The sequence below is a fragment of the Pelophylax lessonae genome (genome assembly GCF_965119305.1).
Source record: "Pelophylax lessonae genome assembly, chromosome: 7".
NCBI classification, from domain to species: Eukaryota; Metazoa; Chordata; class Amphibia; order Anura; family Ranidae; genus Pelophylax; species Pelophylax lessonae.
The window spans coordinates 213,881,975-213,899,565 of record NC_138774.1 but is presented as its reverse complement, the minus strand read 5'-3'; the positions used below and the strand labels follow the sequence as shown (position 1 = coordinate 213,899,565).

General features: G+C 45.3%; 1 protein-coding gene across 1 annotated transcript in view; it reads right to left on the bottom strand.

Annotated features, from left to right (window-relative positions):
• Positions 1-9,036: 9,036 nt before the first annotated feature.
• The window catches only part of TMEM141 (transmembrane protein 141), a 30,433-nt gene continuing 21,878 nt past the window's right edge, over positions 9,037-17,591 (bottom strand). Inside the window, exons 4-5 of the mRNA XM_082264497.1 lie at positions 12,491-12,598; positions 9,037-9,263 (exon numbers count right to left, since the gene is read on the bottom strand). Of these exons, the coding sequence (XP_082120623.1) occupies positions 9,190-9,263; positions 12,491-12,598 (182 nt within the window). The 3' untranslated portion in view covers positions 9,037-9,189. The remainder of the gene's footprint in view (positions 9,264-12,490; positions 12,599-17,591) is intronic.

Genomic DNA, 17,591 nt, shown 5'->3' with positions numbered 1-17,591 from the left:
TTTGACGTCCTTTTTTTCCCACAAACAGAGCTTTCTTTTGGTGGTATTTGATCACCTGTGCGATTTTTTGATCACGCGCTATAAACAAAAAAAGAGCGTAAATTTTGCAAAAATAACAATATTTTTCACATTTTTTTATATGAAATTCCCCAAAAAAAAAAAGTAAAAATCAAAATTTTTTAACATTTTTCGGCCAATTTGTTTTATGCTACCTATGTTTGGTAAAAAAAAAATCGCAAAAAGCGTATTTTGATTGGTTTGCGCAAAAGTTATCGCGTTTACTAACAAAGGGAAAGATTTTTGTCATTTTTGGTGTTTTTTTTTTTAACGCGTAATGGCGGCGATCTGCGATTTTTTTTTCGGTACTGCGACATTGCGGCGGACAGATCGGACCCTTGACTGACATTTTTGACACTTTTGGGGGTACCAGTGACATTACTGCAGTAATCAGTGCTATACATATGCACTGTTACTGCAAAAATGACACTGGCAGGGAAGGGGTTAACTTTATTGGACAGGGAGGGGTTAAGTGTGTCCTAGGGGCGTGATTCTAACTGTGTAGGGACATTCCTATTGGTGTAAAAGCAAAGATCAACCGTTCTACATAGTAGAACGGACAGATCTTCACTTTTACACAGGGAGAACTGACAGGCAGCTTGTTTACACAAGCTGCTCTGTCTTTCTCCCTTCACAGGAGCGATCGCAGTGTGACTGGCGGACATCGAGTCCGCCGGTCACACGCACTGACTTGTCTGTGAACGAGCCGCGGCGGGCGCGCGCCTCGGCGGGCGCGCGCCCGCCCGCGATAGGCTCGCAAGTCAGTGACAGGCGAGTGACGTACCGATACGTCACTCTGCCTGGCCGGGGCTGACCGCCGCAGTATATAGTCGTGCGGCGGTCGGCAACCTGTTAATGCTGAAGGGGTCTTGTCTGTGGGTCCCGAGAAGCTAGCTCTAAGTTTACCAGACAAAAGGATGCTTGGTACCTCCCGGGGGAAGATTTGAAAGATCTATTTCCCTTATTTTACATCCCAGAAGCACAAAATAATTTTCTATGTGCTGAGGAGGAGGGCCCCCATCTGCGACAAGGCTCCTTCTCTTTCCTAGACTATGGCAGGAAGCTACTCTTCCCCCCTGTGATACCCTTAATGATGTCATCCAGGGTAGCCATCAACAGGTGATCGCCTTGAAAGGGCAGGTCAATGAGAGCTTTCTTAAAGACTTGGTCTTCGGACCAATTCTTAAGCCACAGCACGCGCCTAATCACCACCGCTGAAACAGAAACTTTGGACAGCACAGAAGCTGTATCCAAAGCTGCATCACAAATGGACCAACTGGTCTGCTAAATCAACATAAGCAGCGGGGGCCTGCTCACCCCCCAGGCCCTGGTGTCAAAGCTTGGCCCATTCAGTTAGGGTAGGAGACACCAGGGCTGAGGCAAAGACTGGCTGCAATGTCAAACCATCCATAGTAAACATGCTGCATGCCACAGCCTCCGCTTTCCTGTCAGCCGGGTCCTTAAAGGACGGGGATTCCTTTACTGATCATGGTAGCTTTGTTCAAAGTGAAAACAGGAGGGTCCACCACCGGTGGACTAGTCCAATTTTTTGAAAGTGACTCCTCAAAAGGGTAACGTACAGCAAAACATTTGGGGACCACAAAGTGTAATTTTGGTTGTTCCCATTCCTTACAGGAAAACGTGTCAAAACAAGGCACATAAGGAAACACCTTTTGAGTGCAAGGTGACTTTTGCATACCAAGCAACACAGCCATGTGGCTTCATCAGCCGCATTCCTCCATTTTTTTAAAGTCTCACACACTGCAGTGATAGATGCGTCTACCAGTGCTTTTTAATTCGCTGCTGCGATCATGGAGGAATCATCCTCACTATCCGATGGATCTGGGGGTGATATTAAGCCCCCCTGGATGGGCCATGTCGATGTAGCATCAGGCTCAGAATAAGATGAAACACAGTAATGGTGGAACTCAGATCCGCCCGCATTTCCAGGTATATCAGCAGGCGTGCGGTCCAAGCTAGAACTGTGCGGCTAGCAGCACAGATGGGTGCATGGGTCCTGACCCACAATTTCATCAATTGATCTAGGGTCACTAGCTGTCTGAAAAAAGTCCAGAATGCCTGGGGAATACCAGTAAGTTCTGTTTTTATGGATGCTCCATTTCTATTTTATATGTATGCACATATTGTCAATTAGCATCCCTAGTGAATGTGCGATTCTGGAATTGCTGTTCCAGATCGCACACAATCCTGGTCTTCATGTGGATTGCCATTTTTTTTTAATGTTTTTTTTCTTTTAAACAATAAATGCTTTTAATGGGAGGTGAATGATTTATATTCCCAGTCTTCAATATTGTTCTAATAGATTGTTTTTGCTATTGGTGTAGACTGAGGTTGGTTTGCACTTACTTTACACTACTGACCTTTGCTCCCTGTGGGGCGGGACAGTACAGGGAGTGCAGAATTATTAGGCAAATGAGTATTTTGACCACATCATCCTCTTTATGCATGTTTTCTTACGCCAAGCCGTATAGGCTCGAAAGCCTACTACCAATTAAGCATATTAGGTGATGTGCATCTCTGTAATGAGAAGGGGTGTGGTCTAATGACATCAACACCCTATATCAGGTGTGCATAATTATTAGGCAACTTCCTTTCCTTGGGCAAAATGGGTCAAAACAAGGACTTGACAGGCTCAGAAAAGTCAAAAATAGTGAGATATCTTGCAGAGGGATGCAGCACTCTTAAAATTGCAAAGCTTCTGAAGCGTGATCATCGAACAATCAAGCATTTCATTCAAAATAGTCAACAGGGTCGCAAGAAGCGTGTGGAAAAACCAAGGCGCAAAATAACAGCCCATGAACTGAGAAAAGTCAAGCGTGCAGCTGCCAAGATGCCACTTGCCACCAGTTTGGCCATATTTCAGAGCTGCAACATCACTGGAGTGCCCAAAAGCACAAGGTGTGCAATACTCAGAGACCTGGCCAAGGTAAGAAAGGCTGAAAGACGACCACCACTGAACAAGACACACAAGCTGAAACGTCAAGACTGGGCCAAGAAATATCTCAAGACTGATTTTTCAAAGGTTTTATGGACTGATGAAATGAGAGTGAGTCTTGATGGGCCAGATGGATGGGCCCGTGGCTGGATTGGTAAAGGGCAGAGAGCTCCAGTCCGACTCAGACGCCAGCAAGGTGGAGGTGGAGTACTGGTTTGGGCTGGTATCATCAAAGATGAGCTTGTGGGGCCTTTTCGGGTTGAGGATGGAGTCAAGCTCAACTCCCAGTCCTACTGCCAGTTTCTGGAAGACACCTTCTTCAAGCAGTGGTACAGGAAGAAGTCTGCATCCTTCAAGAAAAACATGATTTTCATGCAGGACAATGCTCCATCACACGCGTCCAAGTACTCCACAGCGTGGCTGGCAAGAAAGGGTATAAAAGAAGAAAAGCTAATGACATGGCCTCCTTGTTCACCTGATCTGAACCCCATTGAGAACCTGTGGTCCATCATCAAATGTGAGATTTACAAGGAGGGAAAACAGTACACCTCTCTGAACAGTGTCTGGGAGGCTGTGGTTGCTGCTGCACGCAATGTTGATGGTGAACAGATCAAAACACTGACAGAATCCATGGATGGCAGGCTTTTGAGTGTCCTTGCAAAGAAAGGTGGCTATATTGGTCACTGATTTGTTTTTGTTTTGTTTTTGAATGTCAGAAATGTATATTTGTGAATGTTGAGATGTTATATTGGTTTCACTGGTAAAAAAAATAATTTAAATGGGTATACTGTATATTTGATTTTTGTTAAGTTGCCTAATAATTATGCACAGTAATAGTCACCTGCACACACAGATATCCCCCTAAAATAGCTAAAACTAAAAACAAACTAAAAACTACTTCCAAAAATAGTCAGCTTTGATATTAATGAGTTTTTTGGGTTCATTGAGAACATGGTTGTTGTTCAATAATAAAATTAATCCTCAAAAATACTCATTTGCCTAATAATTCTGCACTCCCTGTATGTGGAGGGCAGAGCAAACCGACTATTTAATACGTTGCTAATGTGGATGGTTGTTCAGTAGCACTTTTTGGCTCTGAGGAAGAGGGTCCTCCCTCGAAAACGCGTCAGACAAACCAGACTCGTGCGGACACAAGCACGTCATCCAGCACCGCAGGGGTGCCCTGGCCACTTTGAAGACGAACGGTTCCATTGTGTTTACATGTGTGCAATCATTTGTTTGTGAATACAATGTATGTTGCTTTTGGATTTTAATAAACCTTTTTAGTGGTAATGAACTAGGTCGGTGCGCCCCTCTCCTGTTGTTGTCCTTCAGAATCATATGAGACAGGCTGAGCAGGGAAAGGCGGGAGATGCTTCCTCCTGGGCCTTTGCCCACACTTCCACCCTGGACTGCAAGACCGCTGTCAGTGCAATCATGGGAAGCTGGGCTTCCGAGGGAACTGCCACCTCCATGAGGGGGTCAGTGGGGGGAGATTTGACCCTGAGGCTCCATAAGGAAAGGAAGACCTTGCAGTACAAAAACAATCTTTTGGCACCACTAAAGGATCCCCCAAGGCTCAGGGTACCTATCAGCAAAGAGAGAGATAACAGGGATCCCCAAGGACTCACACTACCGATCAGAGGAGCGCCGAGAATTCGGACCCAGCATCACCATGGGCGCCATCCCTGTTCATATGTCCCAGGCACAGGAAGAGGAAATTGAGGAAGAGGAGGAGCTTTGGCATCCCCACGAGGCTTCGGTTGTCTCCAGCGTCTCCCGGACTAAGAGAAAATGGACCCCATGGCATCATCGGGCTACACAAATATGGCTGCCAGCTGGAGAACAGGCAGACTATAAGAAAATGGCCCCTGTGACATCACCGAGCTACACAAATATGGCTGCCAACCAGAGACCAGCCAGACTAAGGGTAAATGGCCACCATCAGCTACAGCATGCTGCCAGGATCTTCCCTGTTCCCTCTGCAAGGGGACCCCCTCCTGAAGGGTAGGACACACATTCGGGAGACTCTGCACCGGTCTCTGCACTGGGACCCCCTTGCACTACACCCACACTGCAAACCGTGGGGATCTCCTACACTGGGACCCCTCCAGACTACCAGGGCAGGACACACTATCCCAGGACCGTTACAGAGTGGGTATAGCGGGGGAGACCCCAGGGGTTTTCGCTGCATCCTCTGCCCTAGGACTCCCACCAGACTCCAGGTCCAGATGGAGGGAAAGGGAGTGGGGGAAGCCCAGCTCACTGAGGGATTTTTAAAGATGGGAGGAGGGATCCTGCAGGACGGTCGGACCGTCCCTGGAGGTTACCCACGTCCACCCCAACAAAACTGCCAAGAGGGGGGGACTGTACTTACCCTTCCATGGTGTAGGTAACACTCCAGACTGAATCCTTGCCAGCAAAGTAGGGGAGCTGTTGGCCAATGGACCTCTGCGACTCAGACCCGAGCCTGGTCGTATGCGACCCTGCGAGATGTTTAACTCACGGGCCAGCCTTTGTCCGTGAGGCTATGTTGCGGCCAACCTAGCGCATAGCTGTGGTCTGCATGTGCTCGCTGGCTAGATTATCCAGCCCATCGCCCAGCCCGGCAGTTTATTGTAGATCTCTCGCAAGAACAAGCAAAAAAGATGTAAGGAAGGAGAAAAACATTGCTAGGACCAGAGATCCCAGCCGAGAGCCTAGGTCCCTACTCCTGACTAGACAGAATAAAACTGTTACCTAAAGCAGAGAGGTTATATACCAAGCTGAGGGCAGCCCATGGGCATAGCCAGGTGTTTTTTGTTCTGCCTAGTTCTACTCCTGGAGGAGGCAAACTAACCCAGTAGTTATGATTTATGGAGTGCTGTGTCCGTTGATGAATGAAAGAGAAAATTGGAATAATCGAAATGCCTCCTAGGAGCGTTCATCTAGTTCACCTTTCACTTAGATGAGTTACACCCTATTTATTACTTTCATTACATTTGTAAGTATAGGTCTAAATCTGTAAAGCACATAGAACTTCTTGCATACCAGCCTGGGGTACAAAAGAACCAGGAACATAATCTTGCAAAATCCTTCTGGCCCAGCCAGTAAGGGGCGACTCCATAATAATAGGTAAGTGGTTGACCCTGTTGCTGATGAATCGTCATGTACTCCTGTGACATGGATCCTAACTACATGGTTAAAGTGGTTGTAAACCCCCCTCTGTAAGTTTTACCTATAGGTAAGCTTATAATAAGGCTTACCTATAGGTACTGTAAATATCTCCTAAACTTGCACCGTTTAGGAGGTATTTAATGTATAATGCTCTGAAGATGTCATCGGCGCATTCGCTCTGAAGGAACGGCTGCCCATGCCGTTTCTTCAGAGCCCTGTGCCGTAACCGGCAGCTCCCAGCCAATAGCATAACTGGAGTCCGCAGACCCGGAAGAAAGACAGCTGAAGATGGATGGGGCCTCCAGCGGGGATGACAAGGGCTTCGTCTGGAGGTAAGTGTCACATAATGTGCTATTATGCGATGCATACTAGCACAGTATGCTTTTACTTTTCGGGGGGGGGAGCAAAAAAAAAAAACACACTTTAAGGCTTTGTTTATACTTGCGTTTGTGGGGTGGTAAAACATGCAGTTGAGCCAGCTTTTTAGAGCTCTCTAAACTGCTCCTCTTTAATCTGAAAAGGCAGTGAGCGAAGGGGTATGCTTTTCACTGCAGTGTGGCAAAATGTATCCCTCCTGTTGTGCTCGGCAGACAATAACATCTGCCAAATGCAACCTATTCAACGGAATCAGGGCTGCCTCGCATGGTTGTTGCAGGTTTAAGGGTTATAATAGGTAGTGAGGAGGTACAGAACGTGAATGAGGTGGTGTGGACCTCTCTTTGTTCCGTATCCTAGCTGTATGTTGAAATAATGACATAAACAACTTATTGATGGTGCCAAAATTATTTTAATGACCTTCCATTGTTATGTAAAGGGACTCTGTTACAAGTCTGAATGCTTATTCTTTTTTTATTTTTTGATACAAGTGAAAACAAAGATCTGATAGGCTACTATTGTTAACACTCACATTTAATTTTCTAATTAATTGTTTTAATTTATTAGACCCAAGATGTTTTTCACAGGCTTGTGTACATTAGACCACGCTCAGAAGTGACAAAATACTCATCGCTTCTGGCTTCATAGACCATAGAGATGATTGGGGATGTTCCAGTCCTCGGTCGTCCCTATGGTAAGCCAGCAAAACCGCCGACTGCAGTCCAGAGCTTCCAGGTGGGACGGGAGAGCCAAGAAAGACACTATGAGGAGGGGACTCCTTTCCACCACATGTAAAAGCAAACCAGCGGCTCATTAGCCGCTTGGATCGCTTTTACTTTATTCAGCATTTCCAGCTGCAGCCATGGCCCTAGTATAACTACTTAAATCAAAGGACTTATGGATCTATTTGAGGGAAGTGGTTAAATTACTGTGATTGGTTCACCACCAGAGAATGTTTGGTGAAGGTCACATTCACTGCTTTATAAAAAGACCCTTAAAGGGTTAGTTCACCTTTCGTGACCATTTTGCAAAAAAAAATAAAAAATCACCCATGGATTCCAGCATCCCCAGCACATTCTACACACCTAAGTCGTGTGCAAACAACCCCTAGTAGCTGCCCCTTTCTCTCCTACCTTATCGGTAGGACAAACAAGCTGTTAGCAGCATGCCCCAAGAGGCTGCTCCGGCTTATGTAAAACACTGTACATGTGTGTTCTCTTGGTGGCTCAGCTTAGCCCCTGTTTAACCACCAAAAAAACAAGGTGATACCACCCTTCTCCTGCGCTACGAATCCAAGCTGCCCGACCACACTCCCCACGGAACTCACAGCTGGCGTCTTGGATGGCTAAAGTCTCATGCGTGCGGAAGTAACGTATGCGTTCACATTTACGCGTAAGCTCGGTGGGACGGGGGCGCATCAAATCTTTTATTTTCTACAATAATTTTTTATTTTTTATTTTTACACTTTTTCTTTTTTTTAAACTTTTTTTTTGTACAAACGTTATTGCTATCACAAGGGATGAACAACATCCGTTGTGACAGCATGGGCCATGACAGGTCCGCTTTATGGAGAGATTTGGGGTCTATTAGACCGCAAATAGACCCCCAAATCTCTCCTCTGGCCCCAATGCAGCCGTTCGGACTGAGATCGGTCCAATCGACTGCTTCTCTAGCCGCTGGCGGCCAGGTTAACAAAGGGGCGGAACCGGAAGTGATGCATACTCCAGGGTTACAGAGAGAGGGGAACGACGTCAGTTCCTCTCTTTCCGCCACCCGCAGAAGTGATCAAGTGGCTAATTAGCCACTCAGATCACTTCTGCTTTGTAGAGAATCGCCGCCTGAAAATAATGGTACCGGGATGATGCCTGCAGGTGCACCCACCATTCCAGTATAACCACTCAAACCCAAGGATGTACAGGCACGTCCTTGGGTGGGAAGTGGGTAAAAGAGCCAGAACAGCCGCTGGGGGTAAACTGCCAATGTCTGGTTTTGGCAAGAGGGAGGGGGTTAGTTAATAAAGTTTTATTATTTGGACATGCTGTGCACAGCCTACATGTATGGAGGCAATCATTTGAATGGCAGAGGAGTGCATAGAAGTGTTTTGCAATAATAGCCATTAAAAGTGAATAGTACTTTCATGTTCAACAAGCTCTTACATTCCCTGTGCCCTCTATGCTGCCTGTCCTGTCATCAGATACTGTACCTCCCAAGAGTCCTGTAAAATTTCCATACGAGTTAAATAAAACAGTGACAGGGAAAAGCAAGCTCTCTTCTGCCCCCTAGTGACAGCACAGCGAATTGAGATAGATAAAGGAAGGGGGAGTGACACGTACCTCCTAGGGTTTTTTATTCTTTCACTTGAAAATATGAAAAAATGCAGGATCTTTATCAGTATGCTTCCTTATAGCCTAATAAACCTCCCTCGTAATTGGAACCTTTTACGGAAAGCCCCAGCCATTTTCACATTGAAGACTATGCACTCTTCTAAAAGGGGATGTCCAGATTTCAACGACCGACAAACAGAAACAATAGTGTGAGTGTAGTAAAATACCACTTGAATTTTTTTTCTGCGTGCTCTTTTGGTCTGTCAGGCAATAATAAAGTGCAGGAAAGTCCCATACTTTCTTTGCTGTGTAAACAGGGATCTATTCAGTTTGATCCCCGTATTTATTCCTGGTTATCCTGTACTTTTCATCTGGTTCTGTGGTCTGCTGGGACTCTGAAAGAGAACAAGTAAAAACTTAAATAAATGACGCTTTGTAATTATATCATTATAATAATAAGCAGACTGAATCATAACGCAAACAAACGATTGTTACCACAAGCCCCTACACAAAGCAGTGAATTCAAGGCACAATGGTGTTTCACCTGGCAGCTGGACCCACGATTATTTATTCTTTCATTATGGAAAAGCTGTCGAGCAACTAACTAGATTAACAAGAAAATCCTAGTGTGGCGATGTCTCGGGCAGAGGAGGTAGATTTTATTATAGTTTTGGAAATGTGTTATATGTTATTTGACAGATTATATATTAGTATTGAAGTGAAAGCGGAGTTCCGGCCTCAAATTACTTTTTTAACTAAAAATACCCCTATAATACTAATCTTTTGCCCTTTACAGAACCGCTATTCTCATACTTACAAGGTGTACAGTATTGGATTTTAGTCAAAATCTTACTTTTAAAAACATTGTCTGGGCGTGGCCATCTTAGACCTGGGCATCTAAAGCCGCAGTGTAATCTGCTGTGTCCTGGGAGTGTTCTGGGAGTTCTTCCTGATTCCAGCCTCCTGGGAGTGATGACAAACAGCTCCCAGGATGCAAAGCAAAGGCGGAAGTGATGTCGGTGGCCGTGGCCATAGAGGAGGGAGAAGGAGGAAGTACAATCAAAAATAACCTAAAAATAAGGTAAGGGTCCCCCGAAAAAAAATTGAAAATGTCCAATTGTTGATCAGCATAGCGAGCACTGCAGGAATCCCTAAAGTTGCAAAATTGGCCGGAACTCCACTTTAAATCACAACTCCACTTTAAATCACAACATACTGCTAGAGAGAGCAGAGGAATGACTGCATGACTCTTCAGCTGCTCCTTCACTGTCCAATCAGGCTCGGGGCAGAGAGGTGATCTAGCTGTTTTGCTTAAAGTGGTGTAGGAGTGCGGTACCCTGCCAGGGTCTAAATGAGTTGAGGGGCACCAGGGGGTTTGCTGAATGCAGGAGAAATTGGCTTTTCAGTTTCCTCATTGTTTTCTGTTTTGGGACCTAGAACCTGGAGATTTCTAGGAGATGCGGGTGATATGAAATCTCCAGTCCTGGGTCCAGATTTTGTAAACAGCCAGCACACTAATTGGTCAGGTGTGTGCTGGCCTTTTAGTAGTGACTTGATCATGGTTCTGGACTCCACCGGGCAGACAGGGGAGGTGTCTGTCCAAGAGTACAGATGGAAGCCAGAGCAGCAAGTGGCTGCCAAGTTTATGGATCAAGGTACTGAGTGGTACTGTGAAACAGTCTGTAGGAGCCTGACGAGGGCCTAAAGTGGAAGGCCAAACCGGCAGTGTTGTAAGTATAAGCCAGGAGGCTGAATATTTATTTCTTCGCAAGACTGAAATGCTGAAAACCCCAGTGAGGGAAACCGGTTTTGATCCTCTCTGAACTTTGAACCTCCTTTTAATAGAAAAGCCCTTAAAAAGAAGAAAGCAAGTTGTGGTGTCCTGTAAAGCTCTACAACTTGATGCTAGCTCTCACAGTAGTTGTAAACCCTTACCTGGTGATGTCATTGGCCTCAGGTGATACACAGAGATTAATTAAATCCTCATAAGTTGTACCTGTTTATCGACACTATTCTCTTCTCTACATCCATTCAAAGTGCAGAATTTACACAGAATATCTCAGCTCTGAAAAGCAGGGGGGCATAGAGCTGACGTTACATCAGTGGGGAGAGCTCACTGAACTGATTGGAGGGAAGGGATACTCCTCCCCCTTCATACAGCACACAGGAACACAGCTGAGGCTGGCAATCAGCTGGAGGTCCCTGCTCTGTCACCATTTTTCTCTTGGTGTCAGGAAAAGCTGACAGAAGTGGATAATTATTTTTTTCCCTACTTACCTTTTTTTTAATGAAAATAAACTTGCCTTCCTAGCTCTTCCTCCTTTTACAGCCACGGCCCCCGACGTCACTTCCTCCTTTGCATTGCATCCTGGGAGATGAGCGTCATCAATCTCAGGATGCAATGGGAACTGCCCCGGCCGCTACTCTGATTGCTGATCGCAATCTACAGTGCATGCGCAAGATTGCGATCGGCATTCTGGGTAGCCCAGAACTCGGAAGAGGGACACAGCAGGGGACACCACGGCTTCAGATGCCCGCACCGGAGATGGCCACGCTCTGCAATCAATTTGAAAGGTAAATATTTATCTTTATTCAGTAAATGTAATGTACTGTAATGTGGGGTTAGTGTTAAGGTAATTGGGGATAGCTTAGGATTAGGGGGGTATTTTTAGCTCAAAAAAGTGTATGTGGCCAGAACTTCGCTTTGCTGAGGGCAACCTGAAAAAGAAATGGATACTAGCAATTTTCTTTTTGGTCACTTACCTTATTATAGAAGAAAATATACTCACCTTCCTTCCACTTCCTCCCTCTGCGGCCACAGGCCGCGCCGTCACTTCTGGTTTGCGATGATTCCTGGGAGCTGAACGTCATCGATCCCAGGAATCAATGCGCCTGCACCGGCCCCGCTCGTCACTTCCGGTGCAGGCGCGGCATGCGCTGCTAAACAGCTTCTGGCCATGCCCAGAAGCTGTGTAATGATGCCGCGCCTGCACTAGAAGTGACGAGCGGGGCAGGTGCAGTGCATTGTGGGACTCCAACGTCACAGAAGAGGACACAAAGAGGGACGCTGCGGCTTAAGCTGCCCACACCTGAGATGGCAGCGCTGGAGAAGAAATTTTCAAGGTAAGTATTTCTTCTTACAGGTAAGTGCGACCCGGGACAGTTCAGAGGCTATCCATTATGGAATGTACTATCCCTGACTGTCCCGAGGGGTATTTTTAGCTCAAATTGACCCCCAAGGCCGGAACTCTGCTTTAAGAAATCAAGGCTGGCACATCTGCAACCTTTCCCATAAATAAGCACCTGTAATTATTAAAATGGTACTTCCTAATTATGGGTTCCTCTTCTCTCATCGCTTCAACTGGTCCTTCACTGCAATATATAGTGCATGTTGATAAAGAACCCAGAAAGCCCGGTGCTCCAAATCTGTCTTACACTCACATGAAAGGCTTTGTGATTCCTTTTCTTCCACACATCAGAGACAGATCATTTGTATTATAAAATATCTTTACAACAGGAAATATTCACAGCTAATCTCCTTTCAGGAAACAAATATCTTCATCATCCTCAGGAAAAACGTGAACTTATTTTAACGTATTTTAACGTATTTCTGCACAATCACCTGTGGTATGCAAATGCGGATGATGACCTTTCTCGAGATAAATCCACAATCTGGTACATTTTTCCGTTTCTTTTTTAGTCACTGTATAGCTGGCAACAGAACCTGCAACTGTAAAAAGCACAAACCTGATCAAAATCTTTTTAACCTATTTGCTACCAAAGCCATTCCTTCTATTTCTACACAGTTTAAAATGCACATTTTAAGCCTGAAGATTAGTAAAACCCCCCAAAGACATTACACAGTTTCTGCACACAAACACAATGGGGGAATTCAATCAAGCTGCTGCGCCACTTTTCTGGCCGTAAATGTTCTATTTAATGTGTTGCGCCTAATTCCGAAAACCTCTGTGACACTTTTCATTCTGACAGTGACTTGTGCAACAAATTGAGGTAGTTCTAACCTGCTCCACTTCTACATTGTGGCACAACACTTTCGCCAAATAAAATACTGACAGTTCTTATTTTATGGAAGTGAGGGCAATTAAGACCAACATTCTTTTTTGGCGCACAGAGATTGGTTCTGCAAGTGTCTCGCATGCATTCTAAAAGTGGAGCAGCAGACAGACTGCTCTCTTCTCTATATGTTAGGATATCGACCTCCAATCCGGATAGCTTAACCCGTCTGTTCGGTGCCTGGCAGGAGGACCTCCCTTCTCTGACATCGGAGGAATGGGATGAGGGACTACAGAATAATATACCACTAGTTATATCTGCTAGAGACCGCTACACCCAACTTCGGTTCCTTCATAGAGTTTACTACACCCCGCAAAAACTTGCACGAATATACCCTACTAGATCTGATAGGTGTACCAGGTGCCAGGTTGCCCTTGGCTCTTTCATACATGTGGTGTGGTCGTGCCCTCTGATCCGGGACTTCTGGAGGGCAGTTGTAGGTGAGCTATCCTCCATAACGAACCTGGATGTCCCGCTAGATCCTAAGGTCCTTCTTCCGAGTATTGACGAGGCTCTACCTGCGAGTAGGTATACTAAACTGCTTATTTTCTACTCTGCCTTCTATGTCAGGAAGGCCACCCTAATACAATGGAAGAAGGCTGATCCCCCCCCAGCCTCTCCCACTGGAGAACGCTGATTGATTCGGTCCTACTCCTCTACAAGCTCACATAGATGTCCAGAAAATGCCCTAACAAATTTGAGAAAATCTGGGGGCCCTGGGTAAATAATAGACCCCTCCAACAATTGTAACCTATACTATACTTCTACTGGCCCGTCTGCCTCCCTTCCCCTCCCCTTTTTTTGTTTTTTCTTCTCTTTCTTCAGCCCCCCCCCCCCTCCTCCTGGTGTCCACAGACACATTACAATTCTAGCCAGTCAGCCTACATTATGCCTCCTGTTTGGCCCACACGTCCTATAGCCTGCTCCTTGGCGAGACTGTTTGCCCTGTTCTCTACCCTGTACCACTGATGTTGCATAATACTTTCCCTGCCTAGGATTGTGCCCCTCCCCCCCCCCCCCCCGCTACTTTACATTCATGCTATGATGTCACAATGTCATTTCTACTATTGCTATGTTGTTCACATAATGGACTTTGAACAGTGTAAGATTGTGCTTTGCCTGTACTTCTGACCCCAAAGTTTTGTTTTTGGTTGTGGTTTGTTCTGTATGCTTTTGTCTCGAAATAAATAAAAATGCTTCTGTTAACAAAAAAAAAAAAAAAAGTGGAGCAGCAAGTAAAAGAATCTGTAAAATATGGTTGTGATTAGGAGATACCCAATATGTCAAGCCTTACAATTGCACATGCCCCTAAAATGGCAACAAACGTTGGTATCGGAAACGGTCCATTAGGCATCACTTTAAATTCCTGTACAGGTTATCAGTATAGAGTTAACCATGAATGATGGCCCAAAAATACTGTAGCTACTGACTTTTACAAATCAAGAACTTACCAGTTCATAGATTCTAGCTTTGTTTTCCCACAAATGTTTCTTCTTACGCTGCAGGTCACAGTGCCGCCATCTTAAATTAGGGAGCTGGCTGTGACTACCTGATGAACCACAACTGGTTCCCCATTGCACATGTGGAAGACTGGGCAGAGATACGGGTCCGGCAGCCTCCTGGGACCTAGGACATGTCCTAAGAGGCTGCAGGTGGGGAGGGGGTAAAAGCAACGTTATCATCACCTAAGCCAGGACTGAAAAGTTAGGATCTGGTACCAGTGAAGACAGTACTCTCCTCCTCTCACCCTGCAAAAACCTTGCAACTCAGTTTAAGGTGGGGGGAGAGAGAATGAACAATACTTCACTTTTTGAGTGAAGTTGCGCTTTATTAACCACTTAAGCCCCGGAAGATTTTACCCCCTTCCTGACCAGGGGGTTTTGCGATTTTTTTACTGCGTGACTTTAACGGACAATTGCGCGGTCGTGCGACGCTGTACCTAAACGAATTTGACGTCCTTTTTTTCCCACAAACAGAGCTTTCTTTTGGTGGTATTTGATCACCTGTGCGATTTTTTGATCATGCGCTATAAACAAAAAAAGAGCGTCAATTTTGCAAAAATAACAATATTTTTCACATTTTTTATATGAAATTCCCCCCCAAAAAATGTAAAAATCTAAATTTTTTAACATTTTCGGCCAATTTGTTTTATGCTACATATGTTTGGTAAAAAAACAAAAAAAATTGCAAAAATCGTATTTTGATTGGTTTGCGCGTTTACTAACAAAGGGAAAGATTTTTTTCATTTTTCGTGTTTTTTTTTTTAACGAGTAATGGCGGCGATCTGCGTTTTTTTTGCGGGACTGCGATATTGCGGCGGACAGATCGGACCCTTGACTGACATTTTTGACACTTTTGGGGTTACCAGTGACATTACTGCAGTAATCAGTGCTATACATATGCACTGTTACTGTAAAAATGACACTGGCAGGGAAGTTGTTAACTGTATTGGAGAGGGAGGGGTTAAGTGTGTCCCTAGGGGCGTGTTTCTAACTGTGATGGGACATGGCTACTAGTGTAAATAAACAGAGATCAACGGTCCTACACAGTAGAACCATCTGATCTCCATTTTAACACAGGGGAGAATGACAGGTGGCTTTGTTTACATTAGCTGCCTGCCTTTCTCCCTTCCCGGCGAACGATCGCCGAGTGACCGGCGGACATCGGGTCCGCCGGTCACACGCACTGACTTGTTAGGGAACGAGCCGGGGTGGGCGCGCGCCTCAGCGGGCGCGCGCTCGGCCGCTACTGGCTCACAGGCTAGTGACGTACCGGTACGTCACTTTGCCTGGCCGGGGCTGAACGCCGCAGTATATGTACTTGCGGCGGTCGGCAAGTGGTTAAACTTGTCTGATAACAAAAAAAATTAATTTATCACGCAGTTAGGGCAGTAGTAAAATTGAGAACATTTTGAGACCTCTGTAATGCCCCGTACACACGTGCAGATTATCTGCAGACTTTTGTCTGCAGACTTACCTTTTCTATGTAGTGCAAGGGAGTGCCGGATTGCATACAAATTGAAAGTGTTTAGGTTTGACCTCATATTATATGGTTTTGGTAAGTCTGCAGATAATCTGCACGTGTGTATGGGGCATAAGAGTTACATATATAACTCTGTTGCCCAAGGCTTGTGTGGGGGATCTTTTTGCTTTTGTAGGTTGCAGGTGAATCTAATGAATGTATTGTCTTTTGTCAATAAAGTTTAGGAGGAAATAGGGTTCAGGGTAGGAGGGTCTCTAAGGTCCCTGTAATAACCTTTAGCAGTCTTCTCTCCTTTCTAAGGTCTTCTTGCATGTTTTCACACCTACCTACAGATCTTCAACTTTATTCACATCTGGGGTTGTGAATATTCAAGTATGTTTTCTCAACTCCTAAATAGTCTCTTCTATTGTTCTCAGCCTCCTCCAAATCCATTTTTTTATTTGCTGCTGTGCTCAGACTTTCTTTTAGAGGGTAGCTACATTCGTTCTCCATGGTACCACTGTATGTCAAAATGTATCCACCCTCTCTTGCTCACTCCTGAGATGGGCTATGGGATTTGTAGTGTGCATAGAGCAGGTTCGTTCCTAACAAACTGAAGTGAGGGGAAAAGGAGTGGTTTGGTTGCTCATAGAGGACGATACAAGGAGGCAGAAAAACACAGTAAGGGCTCTTTCACACGGGCGGTCCGATCAGATCCGCCTGTCAGTTTTTTAGGCGGATCTGATCGGATCCTCCATGCAGCTCTATGGGGCAGCGGGTGTCAGCGGAGGTCACCTCCGCTGACACCCGCTGCCATCCGCATCCGATCCTGTGCTGAAATCTGGATGGATGGAAACCCTATTTTTCCATCCGTTCAGTAATCGGAGCGGAGCGGATCTGATGAGAGCGGACAAGCGGTCCGCTCTCCTCCGATCCCCCATAGAGGGCAGCGGGTGCTGAGACACCTCCCTCTCCGCTCTGCAAGCGGAGACGGAGCTGTCATCCGCCCGGCTCAGCGGGAATCGCGGATCGATCCCCGCTGAGCAACACGGATCCGCCTGCGGAGGCGGACCGTGTGAAAGAAGCCTAAGAAACAATTTCAAAATAAATAGCTTCCAGACCCATTAATTAGTGGATGTGTATGGATTATTTAAAAAAAAAAAAATAAGGGATATCGTTTAGTCTCACTTTAGGGAATTTTTAAAACCTTAAATACAGAATACTTTATTAATCCCAAAGGAAAATTGAGAAATTGTTAAATAATCTCTTCTTTCTTGAAATGGCGTATAGCTTCCATTTAAAAAAGAATATAACTAAACTCTGTTTTTTTTTAATTTTTTTTATTCTGTTTATTGAATATTATTATTATTATTATATAGTGTTTATATAGCGCCGACAGTTTACGCAGCGCTTTACAACTTGAGGGTAGACAGTACAAATACAATACACTTTAATACAGTAGGAATCAGAGGGTCCTGCTCGTTAGAGCTTACAATCTAAGAATATTTCAAGAGGAAATATAAATAGTAGAAGACCCAGGGGCCAAGCTGGGGCCGACTGGGTGGCCACCACATACTGAGCCCTTACAACAAAAACATTAAAACACCCCAACATAACCCATGTGTAGGAGCTCACACAGTTATCACGAGGGCACGTAAGTAATAATACACCTTTCAGCAGAGGCAATT